General features: G+C 41.0%; 1 protein-coding gene across 7 annotated transcripts in view; it reads left to right on the plus strand.

The window, feature by feature from the left end:
• The window catches only part of syngap1b (synaptic Ras GTPase activating protein 1b), a 146,787-nt gene that overhangs the window by 111,215 nt on the left and 12,069 nt on the right, over positions 1-23,503 (plus strand). For 5 of the 7 annotated variants that reach the window (XM_034102041.1, XM_034102043.2, XM_034102040.1 and 2 more), the window contains 16 exons: positions 3,872-4,025; positions 4,861-4,959; positions 6,982-7,221; positions 8,498-8,833; positions 8,943-9,087; positions 9,789-9,933; positions 10,079-10,315; positions 10,670-10,871; positions 11,036-11,068; positions 11,604-11,806; positions 12,295-12,496; positions 12,937-13,470; positions 13,818-14,249; positions 14,549-14,722; positions 15,077-15,288; positions 20,330-20,402. In XM_034102041.1, the coding sequence (XP_033957932.1) occupies positions 3,872-4,025; positions 4,861-4,959; positions 6,982-7,221; positions 8,498-8,833; positions 8,943-9,087; positions 9,789-9,933; positions 10,079-10,315; positions 10,670-10,871; positions 11,036-11,068; positions 11,604-11,806; positions 12,295-12,496; positions 12,937-13,470; positions 13,818-14,249; positions 14,549-14,722; positions 15,077-15,288; positions 20,330-20,402 (3,421 nt within the window). Of the gene's footprint in view, positions 1-3,871; positions 4,026-4,860; positions 4,960-6,981; positions 7,222-8,497; positions 8,834-8,942; positions 9,088-9,788; positions 9,934-10,078; positions 10,316-10,669; positions 10,872-11,035; positions 11,069-11,603; positions 11,807-12,294; positions 12,497-12,936; positions 13,471-13,817; positions 14,250-14,548; positions 14,723-15,076; positions 15,289-16,345; positions 19,283-20,329; positions 20,403-23,503 lie in introns of those variants that run through there. The other 2 variants (XM_034102046.1, XM_034102044.1) reach the window with 2 other exon arrangements.

The raw sequence follows: 23,503 nt of genomic DNA on the forward strand, positions 1-23,503 counted from the left end.
GTTGTTTCTCTGCTGGGTGAAGAAAAAACATCGCCTCTTTCTCCATGGCAACCAGCAGACAGCCATATGGCGGCTGTACAGACCATAATGAGTCAGTGGGAGATTTGCTTAATTATACCTCCTCTGTATCTTGTTCCTAGTCGCAGCAGCTCCAGCGTTCGTCAGGCACAGCAGCACCAGCGTTTCAAGGATCATTCTTAAGGGAAAATATCCTCAGAGACTCAAGTTTGGCAGAAGTTTGTTCTAAAAAAAATAATCTCGAAAGGGAAAACAATGATATATCAGTATAGCAATTGAAGTTGTTTTTTTTCAAGTAATGTTTATCATTTTTTAGCTTAGAATTAACTTAATAGCAGCATTGTGTATTTTTTCAGTATTTTATGAAATGATTTCATAAGAGTTTTAGGGAATTATAAGAGAAAATACATGAGGAAGGCTTCTTTTCTACCTAAACTAGCCTGGTTAACAGTTATTCAATAGCATTGGTCTCGTATGTGCACTTCAATAGCTCAACTAGCGCAAATGCCATGTACTGAAGGCTTGAGCCCTTTCCAAGGAATGAATCTGTGATGTTGCCCTCTCTCTTTACCCCTTTCTCGTCTATATTCAGCTGCACTAAACAGAGTTAACAAGAAAACTAGAAATAGAGGTAACTATAGTATTTTATCTATCCCTGCAATAATGATAACGTTCTCAATGAATCAATAATACTGAAAAATCAGCCTTTTCTGTATTCCCTAAACTCTAATGTGCATCTCTTTCCTTGCACGATAAATGCGCTGAAACACAAAAACATTCACTCTCAATGTAACTTAATAAGAAAAAGACTAGCCACTCATTAAAATTGAGCAGTTCGAGCGAGATAACTTTAAAAAAAAAAAAACGTTTTAAATGACTTGTCAAAAACAATTGGCAATTTATTTTCTGTCTGTCGGACGAATGAATTAACCCACAAGAAGTTCTAACCTTTATTTTGTTAATTTATTTTCATCTATAAGCTCCCACGGAACAGCCACAGCTGACACACGTCCGATGTGAACAAGGTCATGCTGATGATCTAAACACAGCGCGGCCGAGCACTCGAGAGCGCTGAAACCTTCCCTGAGCCAGGTTTCTGCCAGGGTGCGTCCACACTTGATGTATTCACTCGGGAAGGTTGTAGGTGTCTATTATCCACGGCCAGTCTGAGAAAACACTGAACAGACAGAAAAGTCAAGAGGCGAGGTTGAAGTCGGGGTTGTTTGCCTCTTTCACATCTCCTGCTGTACTCTGCGTGTTCCCTGTCAGGCATGACGGTGAACATCGGCAGCTTTGATTATTATTATTCTCTTTTTTTATCTTTATTTATCCAGAGAGAGTTTGCACAGAACACACTCTGCTTTTTTCAGCGTGGATTGATATTCATGCAGCTATAAACACACCTCCGAGCTCCTACACAGGCTGTAAAATAATGATATATATGTTTTTCCACATATTCTCTATAAAAATATCTTTGCATTGATTGCTCATGCAAACACCCCATGGGTCTCAGAGCTACCCTCCTTTATATACTGGAGATACATAAATATTCTCTGTATCCTAGCCCGTTACCGACTGAAAGTATTGCCTGTCGTGCAAGGTGTAATGTTCTATTTACTATTGTATTTAGTAGATTACTCACATTTTCTAATTATACATTGTCACAAGATAATAATATTCACCAGTCATACCTTTTTACATGAACCTTTAAACATAATAAAACAATTATTTGAAATCATATCAAATAGAAATGTAGCAACAAGAACCAGAGTAATTTTTGCTGATTTATTATCTGTATCATATCAATATAAAGACACTTTTTTAAAAGATTTGTATTCATTACTATGTTTACATTATATTCATTTTAATCGTTTAGTTTATGAATTTGGGAAAAACTGAAGTGAAGAAAGTCCTTCACAAGTTCTAAAAAGCCCAAATTGACGTCTCCAACTGTTTGCTTTGTTGGACTGACAGCCCATAAATCAAAGCTATGCAATTTAAAAGGATTTTAAAAAGGGGAAAGCAGAACATCCTCTGTTTTTAAACTGGAAGCAGAATCATGTCTAACATGTATTGCTCGATTCAAAAGATAAGATTCATTTTCTGCCAAGGGACTAATACTCTACAGAGTGGTGTCGTTGAGTTACGTGTCTTTGTATCAGACGTCTTTTCACTGCAGTGAAGCACAAAACTATATTTGAAATATTTTGTATCTGCTAATTGCGCTCTTGTTTCTAGTCTATCATTAGAGGTGCTTAGGTGGTTTTCTTAGATTTGAAGTGTACCAGTCGTGACTAGTGGATTACAATGTGTGAGATATGTGTGTGTGTCTTTTCATGTTTGACTCTTCCTGCACTTCAGCTCCCCACTGAGACCTTGCATAGACCTTCTTTTACCTCCAGCGCCCTTTCTCTCATCTCAGTCCCTCTCTTCCCTTCTTCTTCTTCTTCCCTTTAATCCACCCTCTCACTTTCTTCCTCTCCAAAGGATCCACTGTTTACATAATCAAAGTGATTTCCTCTGAGAGGTCTTCTCGCTCTATCCCCTCACCCTTACCTCTCCCAGTCTTTCCTTCTCTCTCATCCTCTCATGACCTCCCCCACTCTTTCTCTCTTCTCCTCTGTATTCCCCCTCAATCTGACTCATTCCTTTGGGTCTATTTTTATCTATCTCCCTCTCGCTCTCCCCCCTGGTCACATACAAATAATCAGTGCACTGTTGATGAACGTTACGATTGAATGTAGACAAAAGCAGTGTGAGCGCAGGGAAGAAGCTGAGAGCCGGACGCAGCACGGAGGACATACTGTATCTTTTCTTTCTTTCTTTATTTCCATCCACTATTTTCTTCTCTGAGGGGCTTCGTTCACACGTGACCATCCCTCCTCACGCTCTGGTTGGACTCCCTGTGTCATCATGCGTCCGTTGTAGTGACCGTCTGTTGAGCTAGTCTGTAATTTGACATCCCTTTGTGCCCGCATGAGTGTGGGAGAAAGTGTGTAGGTGAGCATGATGGAGCAGCTTTAGCATAAACTTTGTTTACTTATGGGTTTCAGGATTACTGTTAGTATTAAGTACCATCTGAAACTTTGTGTGGAGAGTTCATAGAGAGAGAGTTACACATGCTGAGCCTGGAGGGGAAAGGCTGGATATATCTGGTACGACAGTTATGTAAAAACAAACAAAAATTAAGATCTCTCCTTTCGCATCTTTATTCTATTGGTTTATCAAACTGCCGAAAATAGACAAAACTGTGAGACATTATGGGGAACATCCTTTTGATTGTGTGTCATGAAAGGAGTGATTATTTACATTTCAAACAAGGTTATAATGAGCATTTCAGTCACTTTGGTGTCAATTATTTTTACTGGATTTTCTTAAAAGTTATTCTAATGAACTCTTGCTATTAGAGGTCTGATGAGTCTGTTCACTTTAAAACTGCCTGTTAAATTATTTACAATGGATAGTTTCAACGTCTTAATTCCTTTTCGGAAGTGTCTCATTTTCCTCTTAGTAATACAAGCTTTGAGTAATCACGTGCTTTCTGATTGCTGTTTTTGTCCTAGCAGCTTATTCCTGTATTTCCACTTGCAGGCTGCTGTATGAATAGTAGACAATTTCACCATGTTATATAATGAATATATTTGGTGTTATTTACATATCATACATCATATCCACCATTGCACACAGACACTTTTGTGTTATCAAGGTACAAGGGTTCAGAATTATAGAGAGTATAGTTAAGACTTACATTTTGTATAAACAAACAAAGCAGTTTCTTGTAAACTGAACTGAAATATAATGCAACCTTTAAAAAAAGACTCCTCACGTCTAACCACAACTATCATTCCCCCAGGACCCGTTTGATGCAGAGCTTCAAAGAGTCCCACTCCCATGAGTCCTTGCTGTCCCCGAGCAGCGCTGCCGAGGCTCTGGACCTCACCCTGGATGAGGACGCCGTTATCAAACCTGTCCACTCGAGCATCCTAGGACAAGAGTACTGCTTTGAGGTGAGAGCTGAGCTGCTCGGTGTGGACAAACAGCTGTCACACACTCAGTGCACAGAGCAGTAAAAAGCATCAGAATCCTGACAGTGATGTTAAAGGTCCCCTATTGTACTGGTTTTCATCAATATATTATAGGTCTCAGATATATACAAAACATGTCTCTGAAGTGTTTGGCTCGAAACACCAAACAGATCATTGCAGCATTACCCATAATCCCCTCTGTTTCAGCCCTGTTTCAAAAGTGCTGATTCTCTGTCTTTTACTTTAGATGAAAATAAGGAGCCCCTCCCCATGCCCCTCTGATAGATATTTGGCTAAAAAGAACACAATGGTGCTCTAGGAGGAGATTCAGCTGATAAGGTGGGGGGGGGGGGTACCTTGGTTGGTGATTGGCTAATGGTTACACAAGCCAAAAAATCATTATGACATCACAAAGTGGCCAAAATCTGATCAGCTCATTTTCAGACAGGTTTTTATAAAAAAAAAGATCAGGACAAAAAGTGAGCGAATCTTTTTTCCTGAAACTTTCAGAATCTCTTTACACAGAGGGGACACATGTTGATGGATAACATACATGAAAAAGTGAATTTTTGCATAATAGGTGACCTTTAAAGAGACTGTGAATTGAAAATATAACATGTGAAGAATGAAAGGACATTGAAATGAGTCCCAAAATAATTTCCTCTAGGAGTCTGTCAGCTTTTCCCATCATTTTTCCATTAGTGCAACATGACAGAGGTTGAGAGTGAATACAAGACATTATTTTGGCGCTTTAGCTGCAGTCTCCATAGTTACTAATGGCTGTGGTTGTTGAATTTACCATTGGCTATAACCTCAGGTGACTACGGCATCGGGAACCAAGTGCTTTGCGTGTCGCTCAGCTGCAGAGAGAGACAAATGGATCGAGAACCTGCAGAGAGCTGTCAAGCCCAACAAGGTGAGGGGAGAGAAAGGGATGCGGTAGAGGAAGAAAAAACAAAAAGGATGATCCCTCTGTCTGTGTGTCTCTCTCTCTCCTCCCCGTCTCCCGTTGTTGTCTGTTTTCAATAAGAGCGCACCGCTTCATTTCTCTGTGTGAACTCCATCCTTGTGTCTGTGTGTGTCTGTGTCGAACAATTTAGTCGCTTCTCCACACAGAAATATTAAAGCTGCACAGGGTAATGCGAGATGGTGGGGGATTGGTGGCAATTGCTGTTATTTGGAAAAAACTATGATATCCACCAATCAGGTAATGCGAGGTCAGTAAATTGCTCACAGCAGGATCATTTTTACCTACCCAGCATGTGTGTGATGCTTAATACTGAAGAATACTGAAGGAACAAGAGCAGAGAAATGCATTCTGATGAGTCCAGGTTTCTGCTTTCTGTGGGCCTAATTTATTCACGCCAATTTAGTCCAGTTTGGATCACTCGTTAAAAAAAAAAGGGGTTGAGGATGAGAATATTATTCTTGCATATGGCCGAATGTCGGTTCATCAGATCATGGTTAATAAGTGAAGATGGGATGTAGCTCTCGTCCACTCGATGATTTAAGGGGTATTTGGGAGTATTTAACATAAAAAAACTCCCTTTGTGCTACTGTGAGTTTATATCCATCCTCAGAGCTTAAAGAAATGAAATCTCCAAATGTTATATCGACTCAAAATCTAATTTTCAACCAGCTTACTTCGTCAAATTGTCCTGTAACTTCCCTCTCTGTTGTTAAAAAAACGTGAACACACATGCAAGAAATGCCGCTTTGATGGCAACCAGGCAGTAAGAGTTATTAAGCCAGACTGAGATGAAACATCGCCCGAGCCGAATGCCTCGGCCAGATGCTCGGGCCGCGGGGGTCCTGGCTGAGTCATGGAGCTCCAAGGACTCCACATGGGAGCTCACTCCAAAAACCATCGCCCTCCTACCCCTAAACAACATGCACTGTGCATCTCAGACCAGATGCATCTTCAGAGATAAGACTCACTACGGAGACAAAGATTATCATTATGCTTCTTAACTTCCTGGAGCCTTTCAAATCCCTGTTTGAGCTGAGTGTTTGCACTTCAAAAAGGAGAGCTGCCACTTCACCCTGTTTTCATGTTTTACTAGTTTTTTTTGCTCGTAAAATCAAGATCTGACTGAAACGAGTGAAGATGTAACATAATATCAAAGCAGAGGACTCGAGCCCATGCTGTTGTTGCTGCACTGTATGTGCACGAGCAAACTGAGCCACCAGATGTTCAGCACGTTCAAACTCAGACGTTTAGAATACATTATGCCTTGTGTTTGGCGCTGATTATCAAAGCGCATACAAATGGAGAACTTAAGAACTGTGGATATAGAACCGTGGTGCTCGCATATTGAGTTGTCTAAATGAGGACTTCAATAGTCTGCAGGCAAACAGGGGGCTAACAACAATGGCATTTAAGCCTAGTTGAAATGACTCAGAAAACATAATTCTGCAATCAACACGGCACTCTCTCCTCCCGTGGGGGAAGTCAAATATAGCTTGAGCTTTGTGATCATGATTAGGAAGTGTAGCTGTCTACAGAAACTACCGTCATTGTTTGTCCCTCGTCTTTGCAGCACATACATGTGCATCGTCTCATTTGTGTCTTTCTACTTTTTAATGGACCCATTTTTCCAGCCTTTGCATCCACTCACCTACTCCCCTCCTTGTGTCCCTGCCATTCTGCCGTCTGTCTCTGTACTCAAGTCCTGAGTTGAAAGCAATTTATCAAGTACATCCTCCACAGTAGCTCCACCACCATGTCACCAGCTACTTCTCTCCTGTCCTTTGCTCCTGCAGGCTGACCTGCTGTCGCCCGTTATTCACATTCACCGTCTCAGTTTTCATGTCTCTGATCTTTTTTCTTTGCCGTTTGTCGTGTTTTCCCCTGCATTGTATCATCTTGTCTTGTAAAGCTTTTTTAATGACAGTAAATGCTCTCGACCTGATTTGACCCAGCTTCATCTCCTCGCAGGACAACAGCAGGAGGGTGGACAATGTGCTCAAACTGTGGATCATCGAGGCCCGCGAGCTTCCAGCCAAGAAACGCTACTACTGCGAACTTTGTCTGGACGACATGCTGTACGCACGCACCACCAGCAAACCCCGCACCGACACCGTTTTCTGGGGCGAGCACTTTGAGTTCAACAACCTGCCAGCTGTCCGCAACCTACGCCTTCATCTATACAAGGAGACAGACAAGAAGAGACGCAAGGTGACATGGAGGTCTCATATGAAAGAAGGACTTATTTGATATTTGGGTTAATTTAGCATTTTGTTGCTGAAAGATGTGGTACGATTTTAAAGGAGTCAAATATTTAAATTACTAAAAAATACCTAAAAAACAAAGCTTAAGTGGATGGAATTGAACATTTTCACAATAAAATAAATTCTATGATAATGAGAAAACAATTTGACACAGTGACTCCTTGTGATGATACAGTAAACCTGCAGGAATGTATCACCCTTATCTCCAGATCCCCTTAGCAACACATTTTCAGCTCATTATTTAGCTTTCATACCAGTAGCTTTACACGTTTTGCTACTCTCATTGGGCTGTTCAGCAAAAACAAGAAACAACAACTTTACCATAACTTCTCAGCACCAAACGACAGCCACAGTTGGCCACTAGCTGGTGCAGCATTTAGAGGCAATATACCACATATTTCCCTCGGGAGATAGATGAGACCGAAAACAACACAAAGAAGCAATTTGGCTCATTAGAGCATCACTTCAACAAGAAGGAGAGATGAACAAAGGACACTGTGAGGAGTGAACATTATGTTAAAGAGCTACATTGTCATTCAGTCATCTTATAATGAAATAGCCAGTAGCAAAATGGGGTCTTGTCTGCAGTGGCTCTGCGTTTGCTTTAATTGCCTTATAACAAAATTATGCAACGTCCATAGTTTGTGTTGGAGGCAAACAGGAGTGTCTTCAGACGGCCCTGACTCTGTGAAAGAGCAGAGGGCCGGACCTGAAGAATGGAAATCCAGAACAATCTTAATTGATGACAAATTGATTAGGTCAATGCCATAGATTTATTATTACAATACCATTGCCATTTACTATTTGGCAGTAAAAATAGTGTGTCACTTTTAGAAATAAATTATAGTGAGTCACAAATATGGTAATTCCTTTTTCTCAATTTAGTACAAAGAGTACCAACACCATAGCTAAATAAACGTATTTCTAGCTTCAAACGACACTCCAGGCATCTGGTGTTTCTTTTCGTTATTTATTCAGTGCAGAAGCTTGAAATTGACTTTTTTGACATGTTAAGATTTTCTTTTTTATAAATGTATGAGGTTATTATTATAAAATCACACAGCGCAGCTTTATTTAATAGCTTATTATTAACTTATTAGCTTTCTTTATTATCTGCTTCAACACAAACATTTCCCAAACTGGGATTAATAAAGTACATCTTATCTTATGAAAAAGTACTCTAAACATGCTTATCTCTATGTCTACTCTTTTCTTGTTTTAAGGAAAAGAGCACATACTTAGGACTGGTCAGCATCCCCATCTCGAGCATCACTGGACGTCAGTTTGTGGAGCAGTGGTACCCGCTCATCCAGCCCAGCGTCCTCACAAAGGGAGCCGGTGGGGGGGGCGGGAAGATCATCAACGCATCCCTACGCCTCAAATCACGCTTCCAGACCATGAACATCCTGCCCATGGAGCTGTATAAGGAGTTTGCAGAGTACGTCACCAATAACTACCGCACCCTGTGTGCTGTGCTGGAGCCCGTGCTGAGTGTGAAGAGCAAAGAGGAAGTGGCCTCTGCGTTGGTGCATATACTGCAGAGCACAGGGAAAGCTAAGGTAGGGGCTACTCTATCAGTATGTGAAGCTGAAAACAGATTGTTCAGTCCTTAAGGCTGCTGTAAACATTGTGTGTAAGAACAATAGTTGAGTTTTTTCTTTTCCTCAGGACTTCCTGTCAGACATGGCGATGTGCGAGGTAGACAGATTCATCGACCGAGAACACCTTATCTTCAGAGAGAACACTCTGGCCACCAAAGCCATAGAAGAGTACCTCAAACTGATCGGACATAAGTACCTCAAGGACGCTATAGGTGAGCTATGCCAGTGAAGCACTTGCAGTTGAGTTAGTCATGGTATGAACAGGGACATATTCCATTTTGAAATGATTTAAAATTCAGGAGATACGTTTTGGAAAGACAAAACTTTTAATTGAAGGACAATTCGTCCCTTAGATACTGTTTCTCTCAGTCTTCCTCCAAGTGCAGCTCAAGTGCCTGAAGTCTGTGGGATAGGGAAGCAGCTATTCTTGTGGATAAATAAAGCTTTCTTAAAGAGAGAGAAGGACATCAAATATAATGTTCTCATTGGCTTTGTGTCGTTAATGAATGTTTTCACGAGCATGTACAAAAACTTGATAATAACATTGTTATATAGTCAACCACCATTACTCTGGATACTTGTAAACAGGAAGTGAAAATGATGTAAGATAATGTCAGTTTGTACTATACAAATAATATTAATTATGATGAAGATGTGTTGAAAATATGCAGTACCACTCATGTAGTCAATATTCCAAATGTCGTTTTTTTTTTTTTTGCCCCAATCTAGTCCACTTTGAATTTTGTCTTACTTTGATTTCAAGTATATAGTTCCACGTCCAACATTAAGCATTTTTCTTTATTTCTGTTGATTACTTCCTACTTTTAATTTAAATGTAATGTATTTTATTTTTATTTCTAAATCGAGGCTTTTTTTTACAATTTCACCAGTTACTAATGAATATCATTTGTAGGGGAGTTCATAAGGGCCTTGTATGAGTCAGAGGAAAATTGCGAAGTGGACCCCATGAGAACCCCACCCTCCGTGCTCCCAGACCACCAAGCCAATCTCCGAATGTGCTGTGAACTAGCACTCTGCAAGATCGTTAACTCCCATTGGTGAGTAGCTATGCATGCTTGTTTTCAGTGTGTCTTTTCCTCTCTGCCTTTTTAAAGATGCATGAGATTGCAGACTCTTTCACGGGGGACTTGAAAAAACTCTGAATTTCTACTGAGTCTGTCATTTGGTATTTCCCCTTCCCAGTGTTTTCCCTCGAGAGCTAAAGGAAGTGTTTGCCTCGTGGAGAGTGCGTTGTGCAGAGAGAGGTCGGGAAGACATCGCTGACCGTCTCATCAGTGGTTCTCTCTTCTTGCGCTTCCTGTGTCCTGCCATCATGTCCCCATCGCTCTTCAACCTCACCCAGGAGTATCCCGATGAACAGACGTCTCGCACACTCACCCTTATCGCCAAAGTAGTGCAAAACCTGGCTAACTTCTCCAAGTCAGTTTCATTTCACTTTATCTACAGCTTTTAGCTTAGTACTTTGTAACAGTCAGTTGTTCTCCTTAATTATGAACCTATGAAAACATGCATGTTTCTTCACAATCTGAAAAACATAGTTAAAAATGTGTTAAAAATGTTACCTTATTTTCAGTCATATTGTGCTATATGTCTCAACAAAATGGCAGTGGATATAAAGGACATGTAAGAAACAGTGTTTCAGTTTAAGAGTTATCCGAAATTGTGGCTCCAGTTGACATTACATTTCACCGTCATGTGCTCTGTCACTTTCCTATCCCTATTCGTTCTAACCCTCCATCGGCTTATCTCCTTACTGCCATTTCCCACTTGTAGGTTTGGCAATAAAGAAGAGTACATGGGTTTCATGAATGAGTTTTTAGAGATGGAGTGGGGCTCCATGCAGCAGTTTCTGTATGAGATCTCCAACCTGGACAGTGTGAGCAATGCGGGCGGCTTTGAGGGATACATCGACCTGGGCAGGGAGCTGTCCATCCTGCACAGCCTCCTCTGGGAGGTCATCGCTCAGCTCAGCAAGGTAAGCCCAATCATGGCAATATGTGTGCCATTATACAACTATACAGCAATTTCCAACTGTAATTGTTTCCAAAATAAAATTCTAGACCATAGTAATATTAATGGATATTAAAGTAACATTATTTATTTAACATTTAAACGTTTTTGTCCCTTTTTTGCTTTTAGATTTCTCCTCTTTTTACACAAGATTTCACTAAGGTCTTTATCAAAATTTGAGTTTTTCTATCAACTATTCATTGTTATTATTTAGTCATAATGCTGTATTTTAAGCTATTTGATATATTGGGATAAGGCACCTACATTTAAATGGATATAAACCATAGCTACACGTGATAGTATATTGTTACAATTCAAAACCACCAGTAATTACATTTTTTATTAAATACATTTCCATAGATGAGTTAACACCTTTCCAACTACAGTAGTCTTATTCATACTATAGCTTTTACATTGAATTACATTATGTTGTACATCCCTTAAGGTTTTATTACAGTGAGGCCAAACTTAAACAAACTCAGACTGAATATTTCCGGATTTTTCACCTTATACCTAAAGTCTTGCTTAATTTTAGCTGTAGAGTAAGTCTTTAATCAGGCTTGAGCCCTCATTAACTTAGGTGGAGATGGACATATGGCATTTTTATTAAAGAAAACTTGCATTAAATAACTCAAAAATATTAAATGTTTTAATTCCGCAGCAAAACTCAGCCAAAATGTTTTTTCTTGAACCACAGGATGCCATCATCAAACTGGGTCCTTTGCCCCGCCTCCTGAATGACATCAGTATGGCCTTGCGTAACCCTCACCTCCAGAGGCAGCCCAGCCATCAGACAGACAGGGTGGTGGAGCGGCAGGCCGACAGGCTGCTGTCCCGGCCCAGCTTCAACAGGGGCATCTCGTCCGAGTTCCAAAATCTCATGATGAGGGATCTGAATAGGTAGGCTGTAGCGGACTCTAGGTACATACCTCACCATTGTCTGTGTTATCACTAGCAATCAACATCAATCAATTACTTTCACATTCACCCAGCGACTGTTGGACAGTGTCAGTGTGTTACTATGGAAACAGAATGTTGAGTATAACGTGTGCCAACGTTTTTTCTTGTTACATTTTTTGGCTGGTAAATACACGACGTACTAATTGAAAGAAGAGTAAGAAAGTAAGATAGAAGTTGTTTGTATGTATTTTTTATTTTCACATCTACATGGGTATGTTAAACACTAAACGGTTGACTTTATCTTAAGAATGATTTCCAATTGAAATAACTTATAAATGTATAAAACACACAGCCAGAGTACTATGGCAGTATATCTTAAAAGATTAGTCTAGATCAACAAGCTGTTTAATCAACAAGTTGGTCCTTCTCTAGTAACACCTGGTCTCTATCTCCAGCTATTGTTGGCCTTACTAACTGCTGTTCTCCAGCTCTATAGATATCACTCGCTTGCCTTCCCCCACCTCCACCGGAGGGGTCATGCCATCCCGCTCCCAGATGAATTTCCAGGACCGTAACCACCTCCATCGAGTGCCCTCCAAAGACATGTTTTACGTATCCCGTCCCCCCCTGGCCCGATCCAGCCCGGCCTACTGCACGAGCAGCTCGGACATCACAGAACCAGACCCTAAGGTGAGTTTTTAACACGTAGACATGGGGACTCATCATCCCATTCGCTAGGTCTATTTTTATCAAAGTGAGGTTAGTATAACGTGCATGTTAGTCATACTTGTTAGAATCTGCCATCGTGTGATCGAGGCTGTAGTTTATCATGACATCTGCTTTTTTTCCACTGATTCACCACGCAACTCATCATAACGGTATTTCCTGGGAAATACTTTGAGGCAATCCGATATCCAGGCCTCGCGGTAAAAACACCCCGCACCCCCCTCACCCATATCATCCGTGGCCACGTAACATACATAATATTAGGAGGCACAAAGGCCTCTCATATCCCTTATAAATGAGATTTTCAGTGTCAATAAAAGCGTATATCTATGATGGACCTCCAGGATCCCCGATTGAACAGCGTGTCTAACCTGCAGTCGGTGGAAATGCTCAACTCCTCCCAGGCCTCCATCGCCGGCATGGGCAGCTTCGGAGGGCTGAGCAGCGGAGGCGGTGGCGGCCTGGGGTCCGGCCTGAGCAGCCAGCTGCGGGCCGGTGGGAGGTTGTCAGCTGGCTCTGGCGGCTCCAGCATGTCCGGCGGCCTCCGGCTGAGCCAGCTGAGCCAGATGGGCAACACCACCGACTCGCTATCCCAGCAGCAGCAACAGCAGGCCGCCGCCATGCGCTACCCGCTTTCCTTCCAGAATCCCCTCTTTCATCTGGCGACTGCTGACGGGCCCCAGCAGCAACAGCTCCACCACCAGCACAGCCGGGCTCCACCTCCAGCGCCGCTGCTCCTGACCCCAGAGCCCGACCCCTCTCACCCGAACTACATGCCACAGTTCGCCCATGGGGGGTTCTCTCGCAGCGAGGACCTGTCCACCCTCAGGACCAGGGACGGTCACCTGGGCCAACCCAGCATCATCCACTCTCACAGCTACAGCGACGACTACAGCAGGGCCGACTACGGACGCAGGCAGATATCCGTGCATGCGCAGGTACATGTGTGTTGTATTCTGGTGACGTCTTAAAGCCACTGAGTGGAGATGTATATTCCTCAGGTTGTTTGTTTTTTGACTATATTACAAATTAGAAGTAGTTTGGATAACTACACTTCCTGGATCACATTTCAAGATTCAAGAAGATTCTCTATTGGTAGAAATGTGTGTGAGTGGCTCACAAACAACATGAAAACAAACACACCCATGAAAACCTCACATAATACTACATTAAAATACAGTTAAAAGAAAATGACTTACTGGTGCCTGAAGCACCAGTAACTACCTAAAAAATAACTGGAAAAAATGGAAATGCTAACTTAATATCTACTATTTTTCTTCCTAAGGATAACCTCCAACCACAACAACAAGTGATGGGTATAGCCAACCAGACAGGAACCTCCCACTCCTCCCTGGCCGCCACGCCCCCCACCACAGTCCTACCCATGCGCCAGAGTTCTGTGGCCCCGCCTCCCACCCAGCGCGTCAGGTCCCAGACATCCCACCAGCTGTCCGTCAGTGCGGCAGCTGCACCTGCTGCTCTGGCAAAGACTCGGCCACCGAGCGGGAACCTCCTCCAGTCGCCGGAGACGGGCTACGCCGGCAGGCAGCACGGGCCCCGGCAGCTGTCCGTCAAAGACAACACCGCCCCGGGCCTGCCTCACCAGCAGAGCTCTGTCAGGGAGAACCAGAGTCCGCAGGGAACCACCACTCAGAGCGCTCAACAGTCACCACAGCAACAGTCTCAGCACCTGCTCAAACCCACCATGAGCAAACAGGTAACACCTGCAAGCTTTCACTTCATTTTTATTCTCTTCGTTCTTCTCTGAAGTATTCATGTTTATCCACCAGCACCTGTGCTCATGATTATTTCTCAACAATGTTTGTAACCCATTTTTCCCTGGGTTTATAAAAGTATTCCTAATTCTGATTCTGGAGATGTCTGTTACTGTATAAGTGAGAACAGCCCTAAATATTTCAGGAGGTTCAGCACAAAATGAATAAACTCATGCAACTCAGAAAGTCTCTTGTTGTGACCTGACCTCCTCATATTCAGTGTGTTGGCCTTTCTTCCCAGGGCTCCCAGACTCCATCCACTCCCAATCCCCCGACCCCAGCCAATGAGCGAACAGTGGCCTGGGTCTCCAACATGCCTCATCTGTCGGCTGACATTGAAAGTTCGCGGATTGACCGTGAAGAATTCAAACTGAAGGAGTACTCAAAGAGCATGGATGAGTCACGCATGGACAGGGTAGGTATTCTTCTAACGTTTCAGAACTGCCCTTTAAATAAATGAAACTTTGTTCCATGCTTTGAGGAACATTGAGTCATGTCTATCATTTCTGAGCAGATGGCACTCAGATTTGGTCTTAACACAGACATCAAGAGGTCACAGTGTGGGAATCAGCCAAATGTTTTTCAGTGTAAATCAGACTCATCATTTTGAAAGCTTTTAGGTGGTTTCCTACTTTACAGTGTGTCTTGTTGAATATACATGTGGATAAAGAAACTTTAAATCCACAAGCCATTGAGGTCTCAAGGTTGGTCAACACTAACCCAGTTGAATCCTTTCTAATTCCTCATTCTCTCCATACCTCCGCCTCAGGTAAAGGAGTACGAGGAGGAGATCACCTCCCTGAAGGGCCGCCTGGTGATGTCCCACCAAAAGCTGGAGGAGTACGAGCGGAGGCTCCTCACGCAGGAGCAGCAGACCAATAAGATCCTCCTTCAGTACCAAAATCGACTGGATGACAGTGAGAGGAAGCTACGGGCACAGCAAGTGGAGAAAGACTCCCAAATTAAAGGAATAATTAGCAGGTAAATGGAGGCTGTTGTTGGGATGGAGGGCAAAAGACAGCTAAGACATTATGTGGTCTTTTATAGGGCGGCCATTTTGCAGGCCGCATTGACTTTATCTTTGTATATTTTCCTTTGATGAGTATACTATGAGTCTTCTTCTGAAATATGTGGAAAAGGGAACACATTCTCTCAGATAAAGAATGCTAGCATTAATTAAAATGCATTCTCTGCTTCTGAGGGGCTACAGAAGTCTTTGGTTGATACACTACAACTTTAGCTTATTGGATTCTATTTGACACGAGCGAAACACAAACTTGAAGCTGCAATGTTTTTTTTTTCTGAAATACTTATATTGCATATTGGAATATAACTCTATTTGCAGGGGTTGTTATCTTGCAGAGAATATTGGAGAGTAGGTTGTTTCAGTTTCATTAAGTACAACAGCCCTGGGGGCAAGGCAAGGAGCCGCACTGTACAGTATATTGGAGCCAGAGCTGCAGACATGTAATGAGTGACAAATTAAATGAGAGACAATTATAAAGGGAGACAGAGATCGATATCTTCTGAGATAAGCGTGCAGAGCATGTTCCCTTGGCGGTTGGGTCTTTACAACTGAGTTAAAGTGGTCATAGGAGTCTGATTGTCCTCTAAGCTCTTGTAGTGGTAATATGCCATATGACATGCTTTACTTGTTATTCTAGAGCATCCTATTTGGATCCCTTTGGAGACTTCCAGATGCGTCGTAATATTATTCCGTGCTTGCAGTTTTGGAGCTCTGTCTTGAGATTGTATTAATCTCCAGAAGATGTTAGTCGTTGATGGGAAAAGAGTGGAATATTGATCGAATCTCATTTGTGTTCAGGCACAAAAACACTAAACTTGTGCGTTCGAATGGATTCCTTGAGCAAGTGTGACTGCACATTTGCAATGCTGCCCAAATTTAGTTCAATCGATGTTTTTTTCCAGAGAGAGTTCAGATAGGAAGGCTGTGTAAGAAAGGCAATACAGTATGTTCTTGTTCTGCAACCAAAGGGTGGATATCTGTGAGAATATTGCCACTTCTAATCCACTCCAGGAAAGAAGACTTCGAATGACGACAGAGACAGTCCTGCTCGCCTTTTATGGGAAAACATCTTTAACGCTATAACCTTGTATATAAAACCTTTTAAAGCACCGTCCCACATTTCTGTGCTGCGGCACTTATCATCAGCCTTTTTAATGAACACAACTTTTAAATGGATCTCGGGATCATTTAAGATGATACAAGCTATCCTAATTTCCAATTGACTCCAACAAGATTGTACTGTAAAAGCACAAGAGGATGACATTTGATAACTTCAGAAACATGTCTGCACTTTTTAAAGCGACGCGTAGTTTTGGACCTTCAGGCACTGGACTATGGAAGACCATGGTTTAATATTAGCTCTTCCATTTTAATCACGGTGAACCATGTCCACTGAAGGACTGCTGACGTATCTTTCTGGGGACGCTTCTCTCCTTTTGTTTTACATAAATACGATGTGATATAAGGAGGGGAGAAAGGCACACATAATGATAAAGATACAAGCATGGAAGCAAAACAAATATGCCACATAATAGAGAAACTTTATCAGAGCACTTAGAGCCAAACCTTTGTTTATTGCTCCCCTGGAGTGTACACTTAAAGCAAATACAGTAAAGCTGCTGCACTCATAGAGCATTGTGTGCAGGAATCTGATATCTCCAAGGAATGCACTTGTATCCTGTGTGACTTTTATTATCTGACCACACAAGGATGAATTAAGTAGCAGATCTGGATGCTTCCAAGTCAGTTTTACTCACAATTCACTGAGCCAGACCATATCATTGAACGCATTAAGACTTGCATTGTCTGGATTTTAGTTTTAACGCATGTATGAGCAAGAAAGAGTGGAAGCCAAGAAACACGGTCAGGCCATGGAACGCCAACACCTTATTGAAATGACAAGGGTATCCATAGCCTTATGATATATTTGACCTTACATTTATGATTATGACACATCTTCACATTCAAGTACATTATGCCGATGCAAATGCCAGCTCAGGTTCTGCAAAAGGAGCTGCAAGTGATGCTTTGTCAACATTTCCTTTTCTGCAGAACTAAAACACTTAGCATTGTGTTTTAAGTGTCAGAGATTTTCTTTCAGAGAAGCCTTAATGTTCTGTGTAGAAACTTTACTTTAAGCTCGGAGCAAATCTGTCATTAGGCCAGATACACTTTCTGTCCTTTAACAACTTCATTTAAACCAAAGCCAAATATTCCGTTTTCAGTTATGCTAGGTGAAATCCACTGAAAACACTCAATCCACTTTACCTGTAGCAATTGTATCTATATATTGTTTCCTATTAGTTGGCTACAGGCTCACCTATTATTATTTTTGTCAAAATATTTTAACTAATACAAATATAAATAATTTATTTTCCCTAAGCTGTTTGCTGTGAACTGATCAACAGATTAATGTTGAACCTGCAGTAGGGAAAACCTGTCATAGTAATAATCTATTTTTAACTATAATCCAGGGCATATTAAAGTCTGTGATGCAAGAGCCATAACAATAATGATATATGAAATATATATAAATTCTATTGAGAGTGAGATTATAACTATTTTACCTTGCAATAGCTAACTTTTTAGCGGGAGAAGCGCAATAATAGATATAATATATACATGTGCTGTCTGTGCAGATGCACATGCAGGAGCTGCCGAGCTATATCGTATGAATCTTGTGTACATAAAAAAAACGTAACTTTCTGCCACAATATTTTACCAGGTGCCATTCACAGTATCTAAACGGACAAAATAAAGACCTGGAATACTGTAAGGTGCAAAGTACCACAGAGACGACATGACAACAATGACGTGACTCTTTGACAACAGTATGTTCTGCAAAGTGTGCTCCTCAGTTCTCAATTTATTTTGGCTTCTCTGTACGGTGTTTGTGAATTTATCTGCATCTAAAATGAACGCCTGCATTGGATATTATTTATTAATTAAAGCGCACATTTCCTTATACCTGTATTATTTGCTGTATATGCTTGGTATGCCTTTTGACTTTCAGTCCGTCATTGGTGGTGTCCAGTGACATGGTGAATCAGAATAGTTGTTTAAGAGAGTTAGACAGTACTGTCGTTTACCTTATGCATTTACATATTATTATTTTAAAAAGGAAACCCTATTATTTATTTTTCCCTCTTCAGAGATCTAGATAATATTCTGGTGTCAGTATATCCGCCTCTCTTTTGTAGCAAGAATATATTGATAGGCTGTATAGATTGTACTACGGCAAAACTTGTGTTTAAATCTTGCAAATGAATCCATAGTGGTGATGAGTTTTGGCTTGATGTGTGTGTGATCAATATCGGTCTGATTGACATGGCTTGTAGCAACAGCCAAGGGTTTATAGTCACTTTTATACAGACCTGTGTCAAATAGTTGCAAGTAATTCTTAGTTTTATTTTAACCAAATGGTTTGGGGGGGGTCTGCTGCATGAACACCAATCACATGTTGAGAGGTAAGTTTTCAGTCATTGAAACATACTTTATGTTGCACTTGTTGGCAAAGAAAGAGAAAGTATTTGCAGCTGCTGTTTGATCCAGGTCTGATGTTGCTTTTCATTGACATTACATCAACTTTACATCCTATTTGACGCCTTTGTCTCTTGCCTTTTTTCTCTGTAGCAAAAAATATTCAGACATTGTGACCTCATGTTGGTAGATACACACATTGTTTTGACTACATGTACGACTTGACCTCAAAAGCACACTACTTGAAGTACAACTGGATATAAAAAGCTCAACTCTTTTTTTGTAACATATCACCCACATGAATCATTGTCTGCCTCTTGAAGTCATGTCGAAATCTTAATGCTGTATACCCATGTTACATTCCATTGTTTTTGGGACAGTGCTTATATTTCTGTGTGTGCTGATTATTTTCTTTTCCTATATCTCTTCTTTTGTAAAATAACTCAACACTGTACATTATTTATGGAATAAAACATCCAAACACTTGTTTGTTTGAAACTTCACCTGTGGATTTCCGTTCTTTATTGTCAAACATGTGCTTCTCTGTGTTTTGAATAAAATGATATACATGTGCTCAAAATGAAGTGACGCATTTTGACTTGATTACTGGTGTTTTGATTCTGCAGTGAACCATGTATGGCAATTAAAGGTTGCTGCCAACTATATGATTGACTTGATGGCGTAATGAACAACATAAAGGTACTCCTTTGTGCAGTGTTACGATCAGATAATATTTCAGCGAGCTTATTTCAGTCAATAAATTGTAAGGATGTTTTTCTGCTCCTGCAAATTCTTGTAAAACACATGGAAAGTCATGGAGGCAACCCAATGAAATCGTGTGAAGAAGGGTTCATTTATTCACGCTAACTTTTATGTGGCATTTATCACCACCATAACAATACTCACAGTTCAACCAGTTGGCTTCATGATATTCCTGTATGAAAAATACCCTTAAATGATTCTTTTTGGAGTAATTCCCTGGCACTTGGAGCTGGGAAACTGGCATTGTCCGATGGCTCATGAAAGTAAGCTAGCTCATATGTGTGAGTGTTTGAAATTACGAATCAAAGGATTCCTCCACTAATGCCTTGGTCAGTCAATATTACATAAGTTATGCAATTCCCTGGGGATGATCAGGGTCTGTTACTGAACCGTTTACTTCACATAACCGAGTTTAATTGTCCACAGTTGGCCTTAATTGCGCTTTGAAAACACCTTAAATCGGGCAAAAATGCTTTGATGAATCCCATGGGCGGAGGAAGAAAAAAAAACGGCTCCTCCAGTGAAAATTGGCAGTGCCTGAAAAACATGGCCTTGGTTACTGCTGCTCATCACTTTCATGGGCTAGAAAAGATTGCCTATCAGATTTGGGTTCCAGATTTGAGATACAGGTAACCGACACGCACCTGCTCAACTTCTTGTTAAGTACCATCTTGGATTCATAATTCTCCCTCTCTTTCTGTCGACCCTCCCCCCCTTCCCCCCTCTCTTTCTCTCTCTTTCTCTGCTTCCAAGACTCATGGCTGTGGAGGATGAGATAAGGGGAGGACCCATGATTGAGACAAAAACCAGGATTTTCCCTGATCAGGTCTGTGAGACTGCTTCTTCTCTCGTACGATGGCCCGTGCTATCTTCCCCCGCTATCTCCCCCCTCCACCTCTCTTTCTTCCCCCTGCTTCTGTTGTGTTATTTGGTCTGCTGTGTGTTTGTGGTCCCTCTGATTGCCTCGCCCTGTTCCTGACCTGTCCCTGTGTTTGGGGTTTGACTGCCATCTGTCTACATACCTGGGAGCTTTGAAGATCAGAGAGTGTTGTTGTTTGCATTCCTCGGCTCAAGCTGTTGAGACGTAGCTTGGGTTTATGAGCATATATGGGTCTGTGGTGATGTTTCTGTGAATGTTTCTGCCGAGTATGTCAGGGTTGAAACTCCCTCAAGCTGTTTCGCACATAATGTAGAACCAGACTCGGCTTATTGAACAGCTGAGCTCCAAATGCTGCGTGGTTGTGGTGTTGTGGAGCTTCAGTCTTTGGTGCTTTTCATTTCATGCTCTCAACGCGCCCCATTTCTTATCCTGTCAAAGTGAACTAGCCCACCTCCAAGTATGACTCATGCTGTAAATATAGTGTGTGCGTAAGAACATATAGTTTTTATATATATGCATTTTTTGTTCGAGGAATAAATGCTAAGAATAGAAGAGGTAATGCGAGCAACTACTCGGCCCCCTCATGCTCAGAGTCTTGGACATTAATCCAGATCAGTTTCTTTTTAATTAAACCCAGACACTCTCATATTCACACTGCAATAATTCCTTTTCCTTCTTGATGATTTCCCCCAGCGTTGGTAGAAGCAGTACTCAGATTTCTTACTTTAATAAAAGCAGTAAAAGTCATGCATTTGAAGTTGGATGGTTTATGAATACATCCTTATGGATCAGTACAGCCTTATCTTAGCTTATATATAATCATATTTTATCTATTGAGAGATTAGTTATTTTCGTTGTGGAATGTTTTTTTACATAAAGAAATGATACTTAACTGATGCCATGTGGAGGGTATTCTGTGTGACACAATGTGACACACTTTAATGCGAAATATTAGCAAAATAAATTCCCACAAAGTTTGTCAAAGTGTTCAATCAATTGCCCAACTTCACATATTCTTTAATTTCATTCGGTCGTAATTGTGATATATCGATTGTGAATATATCTGTGAGTCATTTTATTCCCTGACGATTCAAAGAAAAGCCTCAACGTGAATGTCTAGTCATTTATCAAAAGCGGAGGGGAAATGATAAAACACGCCAAGAGGAAAGAGAGCTACTCATGGTCATTATTACACCCATTGAAACAATTTGATATACTAAGAAACCCATAAGGCTTTATACTTATACTAAAATATATCAATATATAATTAGCATTAAAAAGTTATCTATTCCAGGATTGTGACTGTAAGTCTGTGAGGAACCATTACTAGGAGCGATAAAGGTCACACCAGCATTTAGCTGCAACATATGGCTTTATATCTACCAGAGACAAGTTAAGCTCCAACTCTGCCTTGACAAAAATGTTTATTGGATTAAAGAAGAGCACACTGCGAGCAGCAACCTGCTTAACATTCAAACTTTGCTGAGGTTATCTGCAAGCTGCAGGGCACTCTCAGTGTTGAAGGAGTAATATACGACTCCTACATTTACAGAGCCCTTAATTCCAACATTACAAACCACACAAAGGGATTTTCCTTAAGTCAAGACATCTGTACTCTGTTTATACCATATGTAAGATACTTAAACATGGTATGCTTCTGTTAAAAGGGAAAACATCGCAACAAAGACAGATTGACAAATCTTTAGGGCATTCCAGGACATTTTTGGCTTAAAAATGTGATCATTTGAAGGTGAAGGATCTTAAAAACTAAAATGGCCACTGTTGTTTAAAAGAATACAACACATTATAAACAATAATGTTATTCTCATAACATCCATGCTAGCAGTTTTGCTAATTCACATGTTTTTACTAGCAGTAAACACAAGTAAAGGCTGATGGGAATAGTAGTCAATCATTTTGCAGGTATTTATCCATAAACCAAAGTAGTGGCCTTGGTGATAAATCACGTGTTAATGGATCATTACATTCAATTCAATTCAAAACATTTATTTATCCAGGTAAAATCCCATTGAGATCAATGATCTCTTTTTCAAGGAAGACCTGCAGCAGTAGGTTCCACAAGAAGACATAAAAACATAAACAACAGAACAACAAAAGGACATCATACAGCAAAATGTACAGGGATTACAATTTACATATTTAACCACATGTACAGGTACCAACAGCATCTGATTTTGTAGTATCCAACCGAGCTTTAAAAACATGTAGTGGTACTAGCTTGGTAATTTTCCATTCTTTTTGCAGACTGTTCCATGTTAGTGGAGCTGCACATCTAAAAGCTTTCTTCCCTAAGACAGTCCTAGCACTTGGCACATTTAATAAAACCACAGCATGCGATCTCAGGCAATAAGTACTTTCAATTCGCCGAGAGATCAGGGAGCAGATATAAGATGGTAGTTTATCCAACATGGCTTTGTAAATGAAAAAGTACCAGTGACTGAGCCTCCGTACAGTAAGTGATGGCATAACCGCCTTGGTATACAGGGTACAGTGATGCGTAAGTGCTTTACAATTTGTCAAAAATCTCAGTGCACTGTGATACGCAGCATCTAACTTGCTCAGGTAATTGGCAGGTGCATTCATATATAACAAATCCCCATAGTCCAGCACAGGTAAAAAAGTCACAGTGACTAGCCTTTTCCTGGCCTCAAGCGAGAAACAGGACTTGTTCCTGTAGAAGAAACCTAGCCTAACCCTCAGCTTTTTAAGCAGGTTATTTACATGAAATTAAAAAGTGAGACAATCATCAAGCCAGATACCCAAGTATTTGTAACAGGTAACCACTTCAAGTTGTATTCCTTGCGTAGTTACAATATCCAAAGCAGTCTCCGGTGTAGCTTTAGCTTTAGAAAAGAGCATTACCTTGGTTTTATCCACATTTAAAAGAAGCTTAAGCTCAGAGAGCTGAGCCTGAATAATGTTAAAAACAGCCTGTAATTTAACAACAGCCTCGTTAATCGAGGGACCTGCACAGTACATCACGGTATCGTCCGCATAAAAATGTAAGGTTGCTCCTTCGACATTTT

Source organism: Pseudochaenichthys georgianus, chromosome 16 (genome assembly GCF_902827115.2).
Source record: "Pseudochaenichthys georgianus chromosome 16, fPseGeo1.2, whole genome shotgun sequence".
NCBI lineage: Eukaryota > Metazoa > Chordata > Actinopteri > Perciformes > Channichthyidae > Pseudochaenichthys > Pseudochaenichthys georgianus.